Raw genomic sequence first — 21,767 nt, forward strand, 5'->3', positions numbered from 1 at the left:
TTAAGAGCGTATAACGATTTCGTGTTAAATTGGTTCATGTGAAGTTTTATTTTATGCACCTAGTAAGAAAAAGAAGGAAAGATGTAAATTAGAATGTAAAAACATTAGTTCTTATTCTTCACAAACGCTCTCTAAAGTGAAACTCAAATTTTCATATGGCAATAACAAACTGTCATTTTTATTAGCAAAAGAAAACTGTCAATGTCAAAGTTAATGTCAGTCAAGCATTATTTACGTTACTTATTATTAACTTTATTTTAAATTACTTATCAAAATAATATTTGAACCATAGAAACAGAAGTACAGTCCAAGCCAGTCTGAATTGATCGAATCACACCTTCTGAATATTATCGATCTCAACAGAGACATGTGATGCGACATAAAAAATAGTTTCAGAAACAGGCTTTTGCAAGTAGTCCTACGTATGACACAAATATGTATATCATGCCGTGGTGGTTCAATCGTGACGTAATTAAATATTTTGCAATTCTATGTACAATTTAAAACTCACTTGTTTCACCTTAGTTGTAACCACGGCTATAAAAAATTACAAAACTGCAGCTGCATACGGGTAATCCAATGATCTATGTCTTCTCATCACACACAATATATTAACTGGAGCTAGCACAATGGTGATATCAAAATACATATTTGTAAAATTTTTATTTTATGAAAAATTTGTAAGAGATGGACTGCAAGCAGTAACTACTCCAATAATACTTATTTTTAGGATTACTATGTTTTGTATTAACAGTATTGGCCACAAAACAGACAAAAATTTGTTGAGTTGATTGCCAAAGAAGAAGAGGTATTAACATTCTTTATATCAATAACTCTATAGTCTTAAATATTTTTAGTTTCATATTAAACATAATAGTTTTAATTTAAAAATCATAATTTGAGGTTAGTTATTTCAAGGATTAAGTATTTTATGGCATAATGAGTTTGAATGCTAATAATTTGGTTGTAGTTACTTAAGTCAACACTATTGATATATCACTTATATACAAATGCCTGACTCACTCAAAGAATATCCTGTTTTTCTGTTAGTAAGCTAGATCATAATACTGTTCATATATTTTTGACATTAATATAAATTTTACCTCTTTATAAAATATCAATAATCAGCTAAAGGTATAATCTTACTAATATTATAAATGGGAAAGTTTAGGAAGGAACTCTGGAAGTGCTCAATTGATCTTCTATCTGGAGTAATAAATAAAGTTAAGAGTAAATGAGTAAAAAATATCTTCTAAAATAAACAAGACAGTTCAATGGGCAGAAAACTTTATTGATATAAATTTGTTAAAATCACACTGAAATATACATATTACACGATTTGTATACAATGCATATTAAATGTTGGATAGTGTTATTAATCAATAACACAACACCACTACATGAGTATGCAAAATATTGTTGTTTCTTATTGTCTTTAGATAACATGGTTTTTATGGATTTTTCTGTAGTGGAAAGCATCTGTTGTTTTGGTCATTAGCAAGCAACTCTCTGCCTAGCTCGTATCCCACATGGTGGTGGGGTCATTAGCAAGCAACTATTAAATATAAATTAAATCTTATCTAATTTTACTCTACTACCCAATAAATTTATTTGAGTAAAACTTTATGTGCAACACACAACACAAAATACATGTGTGAGCTGCCTCACACTAAAGGTGTATTTAATAATTTTATAAATAATAAATAATTAGATGTAGTTTTCTTCTTTAATGATTTTGATTTAACTGTGAAAATGTCATCGGAAGGAGGGCAACAGGCTCCGAGCTGTCTGGCTTGTCAATGTAAATGCTCCACGTCTTGGCAGACATGTCGAATATACCTGAAATGGAAACATACTATCTAAATGACTTCACTAAAATTACATGAAAATCTGATTACAAACAAATTTCACTAAAAAATCATCTACAATGTAATATGTGTTGACATCATTGAAATTAAACTGAAGTTGAAACATAATTACGGAAGACAAAACATTTTCGAGAAGATACTTTAAAAGATTAATTATTAATAGCTATCTAGTATAACAGTTATTTTACTAGATTTATTTGTATCGATTTTTATGACCACAATTTTACATTTACGCCTAGAGTGTGAAACGCGCGAAGTTCCTGTAACGTACACTAGATGGCGTTATCATACGTTTTCAAAAAGAAGTTGTATCTTCATCCTGAACCTAATGATCACGGTCAGCGTGAAAAATGTATCGTTGTTTGCCTTCGATAGTGACAAATTTTCTATTTAATCCAACTTCTAAAACGAAAAGGGGAAATCGTAACCATTGTTTGTTGGATTCCGATGTATAAAGCTCAAAGTTTATCACTCAAAATTATAATGTATGAGTTACCGGCGGCGATAGTCTGTATGGGAGCGTCGAGTCTGGTCTGGAAGACGGGAAAGTCTTTGTAGGTGGTGTCAGAGAGCACGCGCTCGATGTCGCGCCGGGAGCGCGGCGGTGCGTGGCGGCGGATCGCCTTCATTCTGGTCACGCTGCTTTCTATTATGTCGCCAGTCACTTCCTGCACTCGCTCCCGAAGGTATCTGCAAAGATATTGATTGGCCAACTCCGTTTAAATCGTGCACTAATTTAAAATATAATGTCATCATCAACCCCTCTTATCAATAATGAGGTTCGGCAAAGTACAATCTCAACAACCTATATTATGTTCGTTATAATACTTACGCGTTGCAATGCATTAGTGTATCATTAGTATACTTCTGGATATTTAAAATTGATTTGTTGGCGGTGAGATCGGGCGCAACCTCTATGTTCATTAGATCGCGCTCTCCATTCTCAAAGGTCCATATGACATTGGTTGAGAAACCATTGCCGATGCCCAGACCCTCGTCCAGGAGGATTTTTTCAGCTTCCGCTGGAGTTCTGGCCGTTAATAAAGCTCGTGTAATAAACATTCGCGCTGGAAAAGATTTGAAATACTATAAATTACAGATATTTCGAGTAAAATTTGTCTTTAATTTTTTAAAAAGATAAGGATTTAAAAAATATATATACTGACGAGTATTGCCAGGTTTTAGAACAAGGGGACTGAGGGTATTGATGGTGAACACGAGACCGTATTCGTTGAAACCCATCGTGTAGCCCGGGAGCTGGCCGGCGTAGCACAGCGAAGCGAACCTCTCTTCGACGGCCTATAAGAAGAAAAAGGTTTAAATTTTTCCAGGTTTAAAGTTCATTAATTCATTTTGACACCGAGAATGCAACGGCTTTAGGACATTTTAATGTAACAATTCAATGTACTCACGCCGAGTTCTCTATCTTCCGGTGTGGGTATCACGTGCGCCGACATTATGTAGAAATGGTTTAGCGTCTCCATCGGGGCGTCTTCTGTGTGACCGAGCACGACCTGCAATAGATGTACACGATGCATAGTTCTCAAAGATTTCAACGCCGAGATTATTAAAAAAGGAAACGTATGCATATTATGTAAAATGATAACTTATCCAAATTGGTTATTATCGTAAGCTAAGTTTCTAGCATTAGAAAAAAATGTGCAATTACGTTTTCCGGGGATTTAAAGGCGATGTCACTGCAGCCGCCGTCGTCAATACGGTTAGAGTTTTTGTCGTTGATAGTACCAATAATGTCATCCATGTGTAGTAGGAACAACTGAAAAAATATTTGTTTTACATCAATATTGCATCGGCAAAAGACAATTATTTGTATTGTATTAACTGTTATCTATTTATCCATTATCAACATGTATGAATGTATGGCTTTATTAGTTTCTGTGTGTGGCTTTAGGCGTGTAGTGAAAGAATTCCGCGTTTCGCCTGATGTGTGTGGTGCCGGAGAGCTAATTTTAGTACTCTTTCCCTTCCCACCCTTTTCTTATAAGGAAAGGGTGGGAAGAAAGGAAGGGGAAACATACTCTTTCTCCGTTGATTAAAGGTAGGCAAGGCATCTGCATTTGCGTATGTCTAAAGGGAACGGTCGCCTCTCTATTTCGACGTATTCAGGTGGCCGATTGCTCGTTTGCCACCTTTTGATATCATCATCAGCTCACTATACATCCCCACTGAGGGGCTCGGAGCCTACCCCAAGTTAGGGGTGACTAGGCCATAGTCAACCACGCTGGTCAAGTGCGGGTTGGTTGACTTCACACATATTATCGAATTTATGTGCAGGTTGCATCACGATGTTTTCCTTCACCGCAAGGACGTTGGATAAATGTACATATGTAAATCGAAAAACACATTGGTACATGGCGGGAATCGAACCCCTGAGCCACCGACGCTCTTCCCTTTTGATATATAAAAAAAAATTGTGGGTATATCTATTATATCTCTATTCCGTGTAATGAGGTTGTTGAATTGACGACTATTTTTGTTATCAGTTTGTTCGCGTCCCAGTTTGGCATGTTTACAAATTGATAGCTCAGTAACCTTGCTACAATTATATCTTAATCACACGGCTTTACGTATCTGTCACTTCAAATTGTTACCATTACAAATTACAAATAAACGTTAGTTCATCCTGGTTCGATTTTGTACCTTACGCCGACCTACGCGCTATGCTTTTGGTAGCAATTCAATTAAGTTTTTATAAGGATGCGACAATAGCTCAGCGTAGCGTTTCCAACCCACGAACCTAACCATTTGGCTGCAAGCTTTTTAAATATGATGTTCTAAATCTAAATAAACCTTTATTGAACACTGACCTGGTAGAAAGGAACCTTTGCTCCGTCAGCCACACCTTGGATTTCCTTTACGTAGTATGGATACCTTTGCTTCATGTTGAGCAGAGTGGTGTCGTAGGCGGCGCGCCCTGACGGTGTGTTATATTCTCTTTCAAAATCCTTTAAACCTTGATAAGTTTTGAGGAAACTTTGTATTATGGAGGCAAAGTTACGGCCCTGAAAATACAAGTAATTGTCCATTAGTATCTTGATATTACAATCAGCCATTTTACATTTTAAAAATTATCCTGATTTACTTTTAATGATAGTCACTTGTCAGTAAATAAATTATTCATATAATTCGTAACAAATCCATAGTAAGTAGTTTTCTATTAAGGCCGTAACACCGCTATAAATATTATATTTTTAATAAAAATATCGTTAAAACAAAAAAAAAAAACAAAGTTATGCATAAACTGATGATTGACTACAAAAAGAAATAAGATCCCATAAAATATGAAATATAAAAAACTGCCAAGTCACGCTAAGCCATTTATTTCCACAACATTTTTTGAGATCTTATGTGAAACCTTGCCATTTTAGTTTGTGTTTGTAATAAGACCTTGGCCTTGGCAATTACATGGCACAACATTCTTCTAATTAAAATACTTTATTCTTGAGTGCATTAAATATTGTAAACAATAAGATGATGCCAAGAAATGTCCAAGGCTATTAATGGACACTAACTAAAACAACTAGGTTTTACGATTTGCCAAATATTGTTTAATTATAAGTTACGGAAGTGGCTGATTAGCGAGACTGTAGTTGTTTATATTTCTTACTAGCTTTTACCCGCGACTCCGTCCGCGCGGAATAAAAAATAGAAAACGGGGTAAAAATTATCCTATGTCCTTTTCCTGGTTCTAAGCTACCTGCCCACCAATTTTCAGTCAAATCGATTCAGCCGCACTTGAGTTATAAATAGTGTAACTAACACGACTTTCTTTTATATATATAGATTTTCATGGGATTGTATTCTTCCCTGTCGTTGTTAAATGGTTTTTTGGTATTTAAAATATATTACTATTTAGTAAACTAAGACATCCTTATTTGCAAATAATATTTTGATAATAATAACTCGTATAAAAGTATTAAAACTTACCACGAAATAAAAATGACATGTTTCGTTGAAACGATTATGTTACAAGTAATAATTTATACAGATAACTAGATTATTTGTCTAGATTAGTGCAGTTCATACTTATTGAAGGTGATAACATTACGTAACTTTACTATCTAGAGTTTATTAGACGTATTATTGTAGTGATAGCGCGTCATATTTACAGATTTAAAAGTCGAGAAACATGTTAACAACTACATTTAAAATGTTCACATTAATAGTTAATAGGAAATATAAAATCTCGGAAAACAGAACAGTTTTGTAAATGCGGTTAGAGTTATGTAAGTTGTTTTTAGTAAGACAAAGCTACTTTTCGTATAATTAAACCATTATAGGGGAAACTGTGTAAATTGCAAGACATTTTTATAATACACATTGTATACCACACATTTTACAAAATTACTATAAAATTACAAAAATAATAAGTAGGAAATTTTAAAATGTCGATGTAACAATATGTTACTATTTTCTGCTACATTAGGTACACACAGTGGACGGCAGATATACGTTGTTTCAGCAAAGCTACTCTAAGTTAAGTTAAGCAAATATGTATATAGAGGACATAACGCTAGGAATATATATATATATATATATATATATATATATATATATATATATATATATAGATAGATATAAAGACATCAATAACATTGTTAAATTATTCCTACATATGGCTTATATATATGTATGATACATGTATGTTTTTTTAATGTTTTTATTTGACGTTACAACACTACTTAAGCTAAAGATAACTGCTTATTACAATTTTGTGAAATATTTCTAAATGACAAGTGAGATAGTACTAGCCTACTAACATGGTCTTTATATTCTGAAATGTCTTTTGACTCCTATATTTTGTACAACAATAGGTAAAAAGATTGGTGGGGGCTGCAGAAGGGTCCTTGCATCGCGGGCCACTATAACTATATGTATATGTTAAATGTTATTATCGTGGGAGGTATCGGTTGTATTTCCTGTTTTTCTCGTCGTTAAATGTAGTAAAAGTAAAAATAAAGAAATCGAATTAACGACCATGGGCGTTTTGATAAGTTTTTTTTGAAAATTAATTACATGCAAAGCAAATTCAAAAATATAATTATAAAATTCTTACCACATCGTATCCGACTTCGTAATGGGAACCTTGTAAATAGATGACCGGAACCACTCGGCGTCTACCGATATGTTTCTCACTCAGCGAAGTGCCTGTAACAACCGTTACTTTATATCATTTCTTTTAATAAAAAATATACACATATTTGAAGCGCATGTCATGATTACGCTTGCTTTTGTACAGTATACCAGCCTGTCCAAAACAATAACAAGACACATTCAAAAAACACATACTCGCTTGTTTCGAATGGATCTCAAGAAGAGGAATAAATTAGTTGAATACTTTGAAAATAAGTTCATTTAGCTAAAGTTTGATCCGTTAACTTTTGCGTAATAAACTTTATTCACGTATTTGTCAATATCTATCCTGTAGGCATATCTATTATAATTATTGAGCGTGTTCGTTCTTGGTTACTTATTATTACGCATGTAATAATCAAGAGAGACTTTCTCTTTAGGTCGGCTTTAATTACAGATGTTTAAATATTCGGAAATATGTAACATAATTATTGTTACTTCATAAAATCACTATGCTTGTTGTTTAAAGGGTATATCAGAATTATTCATCATAACCAAAGATATCTCATGTTTTTTCTTATACATGTAATGTTAATATACGAGTACAATTATTTTGACGAAGATTTAATTTATTAAATGATCAAACAATGTGTCAGTGTTACTACTACTACTACTGTCCGCTAGTGTCTTATAAAATTTTACCTACGAATATCAGGCGGAACTGTAATTGATTCTCAGATTTCTATATAAAAAGGATATAGATTCGTTTACATAAATATGTACTTACTATAAATACAATTATCTTTAATTGTATTTGCAAAATAACTAAAGAGTTAAAACGTGTAAAGACGTGAACTTGTGCCCCTTCATAAACGTTTATACACATTATTGTGTTCACGACACTCCAGTGTTATCTGGTTATTTAACATAATAACTTACCTGAATAAATAAATAATAATGCACGAAGCAGCAGTATCTAAAATACTTTAATTTATTTGGCATTCATAAAAAATTTCAAAATATTTTGTAAGAGAGTTGCGATTGCAGTGCCAAAGCGGAAACAATATTAAAATGTCTATATTATAGAAATACTAGCTGTCGTCCGCGACTCCGTCCGCGCGGAATTCAAAGAAAACATTATAAGTAGCCTATATGTTCTGCCTGACTATGACCTCCTACCTCTATGCCAAATTTCAACAAGATCCCCTGAGGCGTTCTGGACTTACTTTCCCAACACATCCAGCCATATATCCAAACATTCGCATTTATAGTATTAGTAAGAGTAAGAAGTACATTAAACCAATTTTCATAATAATATTAAATAAGTTCAGTAAACTGGACTATTGTCATTTTAATTTAAGTTTTTTTAATATTAACATTTTTAGGACACAAACTTTCTTTGACGGTTTATCCCTAACAAAATTGTATCAGAATTAGTACCGTGGTTTAATTTTTTACAGATTGGTGTTGAACGGACATCGTCTAAACACTTTATTTGTCATCACTAGTATTTGTTGTCTACAAGCTGTCGACTCCGTCGGCGCGGCATTAAAAAATCTTAATAAGTAGCCTATGTGTTCTTCAAGACTATGTTTTACATCTGTGCCAAATTTCATCAAGAACCGTTGAGCCGTTCCGGAGATACCTTCAAATAACCATCCATCCATCCATCTAAACATACGCGTTTAAAATTTGATAAGTTACGATACTATAATAAATCTGCTGTCCCGAGTAGTAGGTACGTTACGGAGTTAAGTTATAATTGATAACTTACTCACCATTTAGCCCCCTCATTCTGTTATAAAGACAGATATAATATGTTTACAATAAATGCACAAGAGGCCGTCACAGGCCAGCGGCGCGGCAGAGACTGCGCGCCTCTGCAACCACTCAAACTTTAATATATGTACTTGCTCCTGCTATCGCTACCGCCACTCCGGAGCACATATCAAGGATAAGCTGAAATGCAAAACAGCAAGACACCTGGAAATTTGATCTAAGTAAATATTACATATTAATATAAATGACCGCTAAATATAAATTGAAATAAATGTCTGCCTGACGACGACATAAAAAACTGTTTTGAAATTTCGAATATTTTATCTTAAATGTTGGTACATTTTGTGATCAATGTTTAATATATTTTTCTCTTAGTTTATATTGTTCAAATTGTGTATTAAAATAACCAATCAAATAATATCGAGCTCTGAAATGTTTGTTTCAATCGAGTGTAATATAACAAAGTGAATTTCCCGCGAGATTTTTCTTGCAAACTTTTCTTACTAGTCGAGACAATGAACCGACAACTAACTAAAAGGTCACAAATTAATTTCTTTTATTGCCTAGGTAATAAAGTAGTAACCTTTGTAGAATAATTGAAACAAAATTAATTACTTCATTCTTTCTTAAGAATTACATTTTCTCTTATGAAAAGCTTTACAGCAATCCAAAAACAAGTGAAAATACCTTATTTCGAGTTCATTCCAAACATAACTACCACGCTGATAGTTCGGTCTTGTTGAGACAGATGCTAGCTGACGTATACATATTATGTAATACTTTTAGTTACTGCACGCCCCATTTTTGTCTAAAGCGCTTATAATCATGATTATCTTTAATAATCGATAATATCGAAAACCTCGCGATTTTGGAATTCTGACTCGCTTGATTTAATAATATGTTTTTTTTACAAAACAAAACGTTATTTGACTTTAATTACTATATTTTATCTAATTATCATCGACGTTTGGGAAATAGAATATTAAATATATTAATTTTGCACGAAGATATTTATATTAAATATCGTGGGAGCGTTGTGTTACAATTTTTTTTCGAAACTAAAAATATTCGTATTAAAATTTAAAATAGAGAAACGAATATACAAATAACGTTAGTACCCAGTCAACGTGGATTGAACTTTGGAACATAATCACAAAACTAAACATCTTTTTTACAGATGCTGAGTTTTATTTGTTAAATTTCATATCCTTGAGTTTTTGTTTGCAACTTATATACAACTTCAATATGATATATAAATGTAATGTTACCTATCGACAGAATGGATACGTATCAGAAGCGCTAGTCTAACATGCGCAAACCAAAAACAAAAAAAAAAGAAACCAATTAATTGAAACGGAATACTTCCTTGTGTGTGATATGACCAGTGAGAGAACTTTTATCGCGGTAATTATGTCGGTGGCATTGAAAAACGCAAGCCGCTGGCCCAGCTGTAACATTAAACAGTTATATGTCACTATTATAACAACGACAATACCTTATATTGTTACGTAACAATTCTAGAATATTGAGCTTTTATTCAAGTTTCAACTCCGGAGTCTACGTCTTAATATAAAATTACATGGTTCTCATATTTTAGTTTTCAGGGTTTGTGAAGATATTGTTTAAGTTTTCAGATTTTTTTAGTTTTCTTATCTATGTGAACTTCCACCAGTGTAGTCAAAGAAGTATGAAAAATTTGCCAACGTAACTTATCATTCTTAAAATTCTACCTCATTCCGTTGGTAACAATTTGAAACAATAACAATATCCAATATATACTTTGATCAAGGTTTATGGAATTTTAATATGGTTAGAATTAAGAAAAACTTATATGTAACAGATATTAATAACATTGTCAGCGTGTAATACATTCTTAAGTTTGCACTTGTTCATTGTAGTAATGACAAACGCACCTGCCTGTGATAGTCTGTCCTGAAGGTGACGCCGGCAAATAAATCTTAATTTGAAGGTCAGATATTATATAGTGTTGTCAATTTTATTAATTCCATTTCTGATGGCCTATTAACTTATTAATTGCAAGTTCACAAAAGTTAAAAAACTTATTATATAAATTATTTTTGTAATATATAACATAATTAGATAGCATGATTGGATATCTTTTTATTTAATGAAAAGGTATGCCGTAATTAAATAAGGTATCAGGACATAATTGTGAATCAAAGCCTCCTTGCTTTCATTATGAAATATCTCCTAACTTTGACTATGTATAAATTTGAACTTTACGTATTTTAAGTTATTTTTTAATTAAATTTTCAATAAAGTTATAACAGCTAAGGGAATGCTTAGCCGTAGCTGTTGTAGATATTGCAATCGTGTTTACAAACTTGTTGTGGACGTCTCAATGGAGGTCGATCGTTGTACTCTCTTAATGCGGCTTGTTACACGAGTATGTCAGTGGCAACGTTAGATGGCAACTCTCAGTGGCCAGGCGCTAAGTGCTAAGTGCTACTTTGTGGGAATCTTATCGAGTCATACAACTTACTTGAATTCTACTAAGTTGTGTTATTGTAAATAGAGTAATTTAGTTTGTGATAACTTCCTGAAAAAATGTTAGAAAGCTTCATTTGTTTAAGTTTAATTGTTTTATTTGCGTTACAAATATTTACGCTGGTAGACGTAGTAACAAATAATTGTAACGACTTTACAACATATTAAATAATTCATATAACATTAGTTTAATAACACCGGTGTAGTATTTAAATTATTTTGACTTTTTCAAAAATCCTTGCATTTTGACCGTGGCCATTTATTTTGAAGGCAACGTTATCTTTAAGAATTATGGGCGTAGGTTGGCCCTGCTGTGGAATTTTTTAATCGAAGCTGCTTAGATATATATATTTTGAAAATGAAATAGACGCATGGAATACGTACACTTTTCATTCTAATTTGATGTGTGGTTCAAATCGAAGCGTCTGAACGATGTTATTTTATTTTTATTTAATTGTTATTAAGTTATTTTATTTTTATTAATCGTCTATTTGTTTACGTCTTGATTTACACTAAGTTGTACTTTGGTTGTCCACTAATTAAAATATTAAATATGCAAGTAAGCATAAATTTCACTTAGTCTTAAAAGTATTTAATATCTTTTGCACAAATTGTTCAGAACAGTTTAATTATAGGCAATGTTGTTTAAGTTATATTTGTGTCTCCTACAAAGCGATATATAATTACTTTCAAATTAATAAAATCTTTATTTTAGGTCCACTAAGGTCATTACTTTCGTAATCAGTTAAACGTATTAATAAGGACATGACAAATAGGAAATACCTGTGTCAGTTTGAAACACAAGTAAGTGTGCAATTCTTAATTTAATAAAAAAAATATAAAAACGATAACTATAAAATGGTTATTTGAAATTGTTGATTATTGAACATTTGAGATAATACCAATGTTAGAATTATAAACGGTTAAAGTATTTACATGGACGCTATGAGATACAAATGTTTAAAGTGCACGCTACGCTCGTCACTTGGACCACAAAGTATTCTTCGTTAGTTAATCTGTGGCCTTGTCCATGGCCTCACGGCACGTGATCGCTCATTTAACCTGTTTCGACCACGTCATACGGTTCTGTTTTTATGAATAGTTAAATTTTGAATAAACATCTTGTTGTGTAGAGGGAAAAGTATCCGGCAGTTACGACCAGGGATGGGCTTTCAATCTCGGCACATAATACGGCTGATATTTTTGAAAAGTCACTGAATGTTTTATTTCGATGTGTGTTTCTACTACTGTGTATGGCAAACGTAATGTTCTATGATAAGTAATACATTTTTAGTAAATATGCATGTCTCATATTTTACCATATATTTAAGTTCACAGTTATAAAATTAAATAATAAATTAAAAGCATTTGTGCGTAAGTATAGTTTATGTGCATAAGTATACTGACTGTCATTAGTATTAATATATTTATTTCATGGTTTTTGCCAACAATATTAACTGTGTTGTTATCGAAACGGTAACTCTGAATAAAATTGCAGCTTAATTATAGGTATGTTACACACAGTGTACAAAATTGGGCAACTTTTATTATGCCCTAAGATATGGCGGCCTTCTAGAAATGTTAATAACGAATAAGTAACTAACAAACCATACATTGTCCTTGCACAACGTGTTATTTTATTGAATTAATCATTTTAGAGTATCTAGTACCGGACTAGTGCAGGATGAGTTCATCTGAGCTCTGTTTTTGACGTCAATTCTACTATCTCTAAACTCAGTATCAAAGAGAAATAAGCAGCGTGCCTGACTCCATCGCTTTTAATTAACTAACCGGCCGCTTTTGTTTCCGCTCTTTCATTCGGTTCGATAGAGCATGCAGGCCAAGCGATGGTCTTTTTTTTTACCGGTATTTAGTTAGTTAGTTAGTTAGTTAGTTGTAAGGGCTCGTTTTCCGCAACTCCACGGCTAGCGCGTATTTTGCGTGTGAGCAGGACCTGGATTCACTCCAGCCAACCCAACTCTCCAAAGAATCCCAGCAACCCTTTGATGTTGTCGGTGATCTCTGGGAGTGTTCTCGGCGATCCGAGATGCTTTACCCTGTACTCTTGCACTGCTGGGCAGTGCAGTATCACGTGGGATGCTGTTTCTTCGTCACCCATGCACGCTCTGCATAGGGGGCTGTCCGTAATACCTGTATTAAACAAATGTTTATTAAAATTGCCATGTCCAGTGATGGCAGCCACAACTGTCCGTAGTTGTGCCTTGTTTAATTGAAGCAACCTCCTAGTTACCCTCCTGTTAATCCTCGGTAGGGCTTCTTTTGACTGCCTGCATGTATCGATTTTGTCCCAGGAGGTGCAGTGTTGTGCGTGACTCCTTGTTGCGACCTGTGATCTTAGATAGCTTGCTGGTAGGGGAACGATGGGCTCTGGGCCGATAGCTCTGCTATCTGACCCTCGGCGGGCTAATTCGTCTGCTGCATCATTCCCCCTCGAACCACTGTGTCCTTTAATCCATTGGAGGATAATGTTATTAGATGTCCCTACTGCATTAAGTTTGAGGTGACATTCATAAATGAGGCCCGAATTAACTGTGATGTTGTTTAGTGCCTGTAGTACTGCCATGCTGTCAGTTAGTATGCGTATACTCTCGCCTGCAGCTTCCCTAACAGCTATGGCCTGTGCTGCCTCAATTATTCCCATGCATTCAGCTTGGAAAATTGAGTTATGTGTGCCTAACGGTTTATATATTTTGATGTTAAGGTCCTCTGGTCAGGTCCAAAACTGATCAAGGAACAGGTGTAGGTGTTTTCCCGGTATTTATAAATATGCATTTTTTGTATTTATAAAAACTTATCTATAACTAAACTTAATATATGAAGAGCTTGCGGGATAGATGTAATAGTTTTCAGATGTCTTGGCTGCTCTTAACATAGCGCAAGTCGCTGCCCAAAACACAATTTTAGGAGTAGCGGAGCGCAGCGGGATGCGAGGGGAGGGTACTGCTCAGCGCGTCGATGACTTTGGGCTGCCAATATATATGAAAAATACATTGACTAAACCCGTTTGCGTCAGTTTTTCCCAGCTATAATTTATATATTTAGTTGAAGATTATAATATGAGATTGAGCAATATATTTTTATTGAAACTTCTCTTAAATAGCACTGATTGCAACTTTGTTCTACAATTTAATAATATATACAAAACAACTAATTGTAGCTAGTAAAAATAATTTACAAGTCAAACGTGTCTTATTCTCTTAAAATGACGTGTGTCAATAACAATGTCTTCTAAATGGTATTCTATATATTTACATACGGCCACCATTTTATGTTTATTATTGTTCAGTATAAACGTACAAAAGTATATTAGTTTCCCTAAATTAAGAAAATTTAACAAAAATGATTGTTGACAACTTTTAAGAGTAAAATGACAGACAAGGGATCGCTTTTCATCGCACTCCAATTCATCGAGTCAAAGTTACCCATTCGCGGTGGTATTTTTTATGTTCAAAGCGATTATGAATAATTACCACCGAAATAATTATTAAGGTACTTAATTATTTGAAAGCGTCGGTGGCGCAGTTGTTAAGCGTATAATATACTCGTAGATTGTACGTCTAGGTCAATTCCCGTCATGTATCTATGTTTTTTTTTCTAATCTTACTAATATTATAAATGCGAATGTTCGGATGGATGTTTGTTTGAAGGGATCCCCGGAACGGCTCAACAGATCTTGATAAAATTTGGCATAGATGTAGAGCATAGCCTGGAAGAACACATAGGCTACTAATAATGGTTTTTTTTATACCGCGCGGATGAAGTCGCGGGCGAATGCTAGTTTCATATATATTCGACGTCCTTGCGGTGAAGGAAAACACCGTGATGTAACCAGCACATATCAGCGAAGAAATTCAAAGATATGTGTGAAGTCAACCAAACCGGTAGCAGTGGTAAACGCCAGCAATAATAACATTTGTTGCTTGCCAACGTTGAAATACCTCGACCACAAGAGGCGTCAAGTGGCGTTTTGTTTGAAGAGTGTGTAATATGAATTCTATTTGACAAAACATACAAATACCTAATATAAATATATAGAACAATAACTGTAATAATAAAATACGAAGTAATCATAAAAAAATAATAAAAATTAATTTCTATTTCACGATCAACATGCAACATATAAAACATTGTCAGATATATAAATATAAATACGTAACGAGACGTAAACCTGTAAGTTGTATAAATGTTTTAACGCTGTATTTTAAAAGTAAAACACGGTGTAATAAAAATATCTTTTCTTAATATCTTATTTAGTAATATTATAAAATAGCTGTAGCACGCGACTCAGTCCGCGCGCAATTAAAAAAAACTGAATTAGTAGCCTATGTGTTCTTTCAGACTATGTTCTACATCTATGCCAAATTTCATCGAGATCCATAAAGCCGTTCTGGAGATAACTTCAAACAAACATGCATCCATCCATCTAAATATTCCCATTTATAATATTAGTATGATGGGAATGTTTGGATGTATGGATGGATGTTTGTTAGAAGGTATCTCCAGAACGACTATGTGGATCGCGATTAAATTTGACACAGAAGTAGAACATAGTCTGGAAGAACACATAGGCTACTATTAAGTATTTTTTTTATTTCGCGCGGACGGAGTCGCTGGCAACAGCTAGTCTTTTATAATGTTCTAAATATTGTTATGGTGAGCATCTCAAATATGTGAGAAGAATTGATTAATTACGGTTAGTCGAGACAAATCTGAATTCAAATGTGTTCAATTGGTTACACATAATATTTTTGTGTAAAATTATATTTAGGCCATGCATAAAATACGCTTTCTGCATTATCAAATGGTCTTGTTAATAATCTGTCTTTAAATCGTGATAAAATAGAACTGATAAATGACTTTCGACCTTGACATCTCATTGCATGATAACAAGTAAAAAGAAATCAGATTAACGCGAGCGTTATAATTAACATTTAAATTATTCAGTATATTTAATTGCCTCTTGGTGGTTTTGATAAATATTTTAATAGATTAATAATGAAATTATTCAATTACTTTGCGTGAGAGGTTTTCTTTGCGTAAAGGTCTCCGACGTCTACCTCCCGACCGGTTTCTCGCCTTGTAGTCGTGGTTGCTCTTCCGAGATGAAGCTAAGAGAAGTTCAGAACCGGTTGATGGCGCGAGGCCTGGCTTAAGTGGAGGTGGCCACTCGAGGTAGACTCCGCCGAGTCCGCCTCCGACTTCTAGTGTTCCTATCTGATGATGACTTTCATGACGCGGCCGTCACCGGCGAACCTTGTTAGTTACATCAGATCATGAGATCAAAGATGGCTGGCGAATTCAAACTTAGTTGTAAAGGTCCGGTTACCGGATACGGCGCCCATTGCAATCGCCATGAGAAATCAAAGTGTAATCACGGGAAGACTGCAGGTTGTCTAAGTCCTGAGAGAAATTGGCATATCCGCATTTTTAAGGAAAGTTCTAGTTATCAGTGCGAGCGAAGAGATCTCTATACTACGAGTATTTCACAATGTTTACAGTTTTGTGTTACACTTTACTAATAAACTATTACTCTTTCAGATTTCGATTAGATTTTTTTTCTTGTTTATATATGTTATTCATCGTAATACTATTTAATGATAAAATTAATACATTTTATTTCATTAGATTTTTATTTTATTTTGATTGCCATTTGTTATAAAATTATAAAACCCATAATCACAGGTGGGCACAGTTAATCGAAAAGTTAACTTCGTTAATCGTTAATTCGTTAATTAAAAATTTAACTTCGTTAATCGTTAAAGCGTTAAATTCTCGAAAATTTAACGCAAGTTAAAGTTAATCGTTAACAGTTAACCATACCAAAATTATACATACTAATTACACTTACTGTGGCGACACTTTTATAAAATATTAATTTGATTGTTTTAATTATAAAAATTAATTTTTATAAATATAAAATTATTTTTTATTAATGTAACAATTAATAAAAATTAATCTTAATTCTTTAAAACATTAGTATTAGAGACAAGTATATTTCATTACGACATTGCAAAGAGATCCGACAAATTTCTACCCGACCCGAGGCACAGCCGAAGGTGAGGGTTGACAGTTAGCACAAATTGTAATGACAGTTCCGCCCATGTACTAAACAACTATTTTTAATACAGTTGCGAAAAATGAAGCAATTTAATATAATAATAAATTAATAAAAACACAATAAACTCAACTAACTAAAATGTTTGGAAAATGGTGCCAACCGTAAAAGTAAAAGAATACAAACAGATTTTTTGTTTTCTTCACCCACTCCGGGTAGGCAAAGGGAACTATACCCAAACAGCCAAGTCAGTAGATTATTTTTATTGATGTGAAATGAAAATGAAATTTAATGAGATGAAATAAAATGAAACCAACATAATTCATTGAATCAAATCATTAAATCTGATATTTTAACAAATTAGGAGCTTCTTTTTATTATTTGCGTGAATCATAAAAAAATCAATGATTTTTTTTTTGTAAAAACTTCGTGGTTGGTTTTTTCTTTTTAATAGACATTATTTTGACAGTTGGGAAAGAGAACGCACGAGTTTGGAAAAGCTAAAGAAAAAGCACGAGTAAAAAAGTGTTTTAATACAGTTGCTCAAAAAATGGCGTATTGCAGGGACGAAGAGCGTTCGGAATGTGGGCTATTACATACTCGTACTTTTATATACTCGTTATGAAATATACTATTTCGAACCTTCTTTTGATTTTGTTCTGTTGGTCACGTCTTTCCCGGACGCTCTGATGCAACACAGTTGCACGCGAACTTCATATATATCAATTATCAACTCGTTCGTTCACCATTCGAGTCGCCGACAGTCGGCCAACATAGTTGAACTTACGAGCGTGGCGTGGCGCGTAATTTAAACAAAATGACAGCACGTCTCCAAGTTTCAAATTTAACGATTAACGGACTTTTATTAACGGAAGTTGAGTTTAACGGAAGTTACAAAAGCGTTAACACTTTTTGAAGTTAACTTAAAAGTTAATCCGTTAAGCAAAATGTTAACTTCGTTAATTAACGATTAACGGATTAACGAGTTAATGCCCAGCTCTGCCCATAATGATGTATAATATCCCATTTTATTAATCTATACATTCAAAATATTTTTTTTAAATTAAGTATATTTCACAAATTATGACAAGGTAAAAAGCTTCGCGAGTCCTACTGAGCGCGGCTTTTTTATATATTTTTATTAATTATCATAAATCTGTTGAAATGACAAATGACGATATTATCTTTCATAGATACTCGTACTTTTACAGGGCAAATTGTGGTAAATATTAATATTAGTTTGTAGCAATTATTAAATCATTGTGTGATAATTTGGCAGGAAAATGATATTCGTTTTCCTTTTCTTGCTACGTTGATTGAATCCGATAAATATATCATATAAAAATTCTTAGTGCCTATAACGGCGGGTACTCCCACGTTTCTAGGATATTTCAGCGTTTATTGCGAGGTTACGAACATATGTATCTACGATCAAGACGTCAGTATTACTTAGAACATTCAATAGCTTCAAGGGAGAGGATAAAATCCCTATTATATAACGGCAGAGCACTACTTACATCATCTTGATTTAAAAAGAAAAACAATGAAGTGATTAAGTAAATTATTTCGAAGATATAAAATTAATCTATCATGAGAGTGACTTCAACAAACTTCTGACAGGAGGCACATATTTTTTGATGGTTTTTTGTCGTTGTTCTGTAAAGTGAGTCCTCTACATAAACAAGTAATAATTAAACATTATTTATTGGTATTTTAATAAATTACCCAAGGTTATATTTATACGTGCGATCACTCGTCACATTAAACACGGGGTTATTCAACTAAAAGAATAATTTCGCTTGGACCAAAAAAATAAATCACATGGGTAAACGAACTTTGTATGTAGCGTTTTGCTCGTATTATATTTTCCTCGATGGAAAATTTTATTTTTTTAAACGTGTGTTTTAAGACAACGTGAATGTTTTAAAAATAAAAGTTTTAAAGTCGCTTCCTCTGCTTATAGTCCAATGCATGGCTTTATAGGGTCATCGGTGTAGTGTGCAGGGACTTACAGTTATTTTTAAAGCGGAGCTCAGTAAAGAACATTTGTTACCAAATAAAGTATATATATGTTTTGTGTTTTAATACAAATAGTGTTTATATATATATATATATATATATATATATATATATATATATATATATATATATATATATATATTATCTTATAGCCGTCATGAAAGTAATGATAAACAAGAAGAATTGTCCTGTCAGTTGTAGGCCGCAGTAAGGTCGTTGTTAGCGTGAAAACATAGAGGTTGTGGCCTCACTGCATATTTATTAACAATTATGTGTTGTATAATGGGGCAGGGTCAGGGATGTTGCAGTATATAATTCTTGTTATGTAAATCGCTTACTATGTAAAGAATAAAATGTGGCCATAAATGATATCTCAGACGCACTAAATACCTATCTTGTTGAGAGCTTCAAGACAGGTACATCTGCGTTACACCTACTTACCTGACTTTGGATTTGAAGCGCTGGTTGCTACACTGACATAGTAAATTATGTTAGTTAATTAAGTAAAAAGAAGTTAATTATGATGAACAGGAATTAAGTCTGAAGTGTATGGAAGGAGCATTAGAGGCCGTCGCCCCGGTCTCAAGGGTAGCGTGGGAAAACTAACTGCGTTTATATTGAATCTCAGGTCAACGCTCTGCTTATCTCGTCCTTTGCTCATTAGAAAAAGATGAAATGTGAAATTACGTCAACATAAATAAAATTGTTGGAATATTTTTTAAGACTTTCTCAAAATCGAAGTATTTTGAGAAACATTATTGCGTACAACAAAGTTGTTTTTTGTATATCGTCGTCGCAAGTCGTCCTTCGCATTGTTTTTACTACAAAAACAGTAAATAAAAAAAAAATAGTTAAAAGATTTAAAACTTACACAGTACGACGATTGGGTTATCTGAATAAATTAATCAATACTCGTTTACTTTGTTTTATAAAATAAAATAAAAAATAAAACTTGAAATTTTGGTCCGGCTGGTTATTGTATCCTTGACCTTAAACGATACAGATAATGTAAATCGGTGTAAATATAAATCATCGCATACACCCGGTGGGGGTGTGCGATGGCGGGAAATAGATTGGGCCTCACATTTTGAATATTTTCTTTAAGATATCATTAGTTGCATATCGTCATATTGGTTGTTACTCTTTATGAGATAGGAGCACATCAACCAAGGGTCTTGGCAGACTCTGTCTTTATCTTGCAAGAAACATGGAACCTGTTTTAAAATGACGATGGAAAATATCTTCGGGTTATGTTCAAGTTTTTTTTCTTCATTAGTTTGTTACATTTTAAATACCAACAACTGATATCAGCATAATTGTAATAATTTAATTTATTATTTTCTATATTTAACTGATAGATTTCCGCGTCGGTTCACAAGTTTTAAATTTTACTCCTAAAGTAAATTAATTTAGTAGGTAAAGTGGTACATTAGTATCCGTGTTATATATTTTACAATATTTTTTAGTTTAAATTATTACTTTTACAAATATGGCTAAAAGTACTTGAAGTAGGTACTTTTTAGGGTAATATTATTTGCGTATAAATTATTAATTTTGAATAAAAATCAATTATATCATTAAAATTTTAAACCGTGAAAATCTTTATGACATAAATGTTTGCAAAATCGATAAAATGGTCACGATATAATTATTATTACTTACCAAAGTTTAAAACAAAAAACAAGCAGCACAAACACAACAGTTTCAACATGTTAACTCACTTTAATTTAAACTTATTTGTAAAAGATAGAGGAAAATAGTTTAGAGAGAATAGTACGCAGCGCGTGAAAGAAGCTCCAACATACGTTAGTTGTCTTCCGATCTGCGACTTTATATAAACCACGTCGACGTTCAAGAGCGTTATTACATAAAAAGTAAAAAAAAAATAAGTTATAAAATACAGTGTAGAGCATGGGAGGCCGTAAATATATTACGGTGGATTAGTTTGTAACCTCAGTCCTTCGCCGAAGACGAACACTTTATGATGAACGTGTTTTATCAAATAGAGCACGGAGTGATTAAGCCAAGCCACATTAGTTTCAAATTAAGAAACATTTTATGTAGAGTCATGCACAATTATTTGTATATTTTTGTGTACAAATATTTAGGCAAGTCAAATTGATGTAATTATGTATTACACTTTGGAGTTTTTCTTTCATCTTATTACATTAAAATGTCAAAACGTAAACATACTAATTGGACAGAAAATGTAACATTAAATATTCCCAATTATTTAACTTTCTGTTTTATTTCGGTATTTTGCTCTTTTAACTAATTAAAAGTTAAGAGCCGATTTTATTTTATGTTTCTAAAAGATTAATTGGATAGATTGTGTGAAAGAGGATATGCGTAAGAATGGGGTAAATTCAGATATGACGGCTGATAGAAATGTATGGAGGAGTAGTACATACTGTGCCGACCCT

General features: G+C 33.1%; 1 protein-coding gene across 3 annotated transcripts; it reads right to left on the reverse strand.

The window, feature by feature from the left end:
• Positions 1–1,281: 1,281 nt before the first annotated feature.
• Positions 1,282–21,187, reverse strand: LOC106715893 (uncharacterized). Of its 3 annotated transcripts, NM_001317024.1 has the most exon segments (10): positions 1,320–1,491; positions 1,541–1,839; positions 2,365–2,558; positions 2,701–2,935; positions 3,035–3,167; positions 3,281–3,382; positions 3,538–3,645; positions 4,697–4,891; positions 6,946–7,037; positions 8,741–8,823. In NM_001317024.1, coding segments are annotated over 9 exon segments (1,188 nt in total). In that variant the 5' UTR covers positions 8,757–8,823; the 3' UTR covers positions 1,320–1,491; positions 1,541–1,726.
• Between the last annotated feature and the right edge of the window lie 580 nt (positions 21,188–21,767).

Source organism: Papilio machaon, chromosome Z, assembly GCF_912999745.1.
Source record: "Papilio machaon chromosome Z, ilPapMach1.1, whole genome shotgun sequence".
In the NCBI taxonomy this organism is placed as follows: domain Eukaryota; kingdom Metazoa; phylum Arthropoda; class Insecta; order Lepidoptera; family Papilionidae; genus Papilio; species Papilio machaon.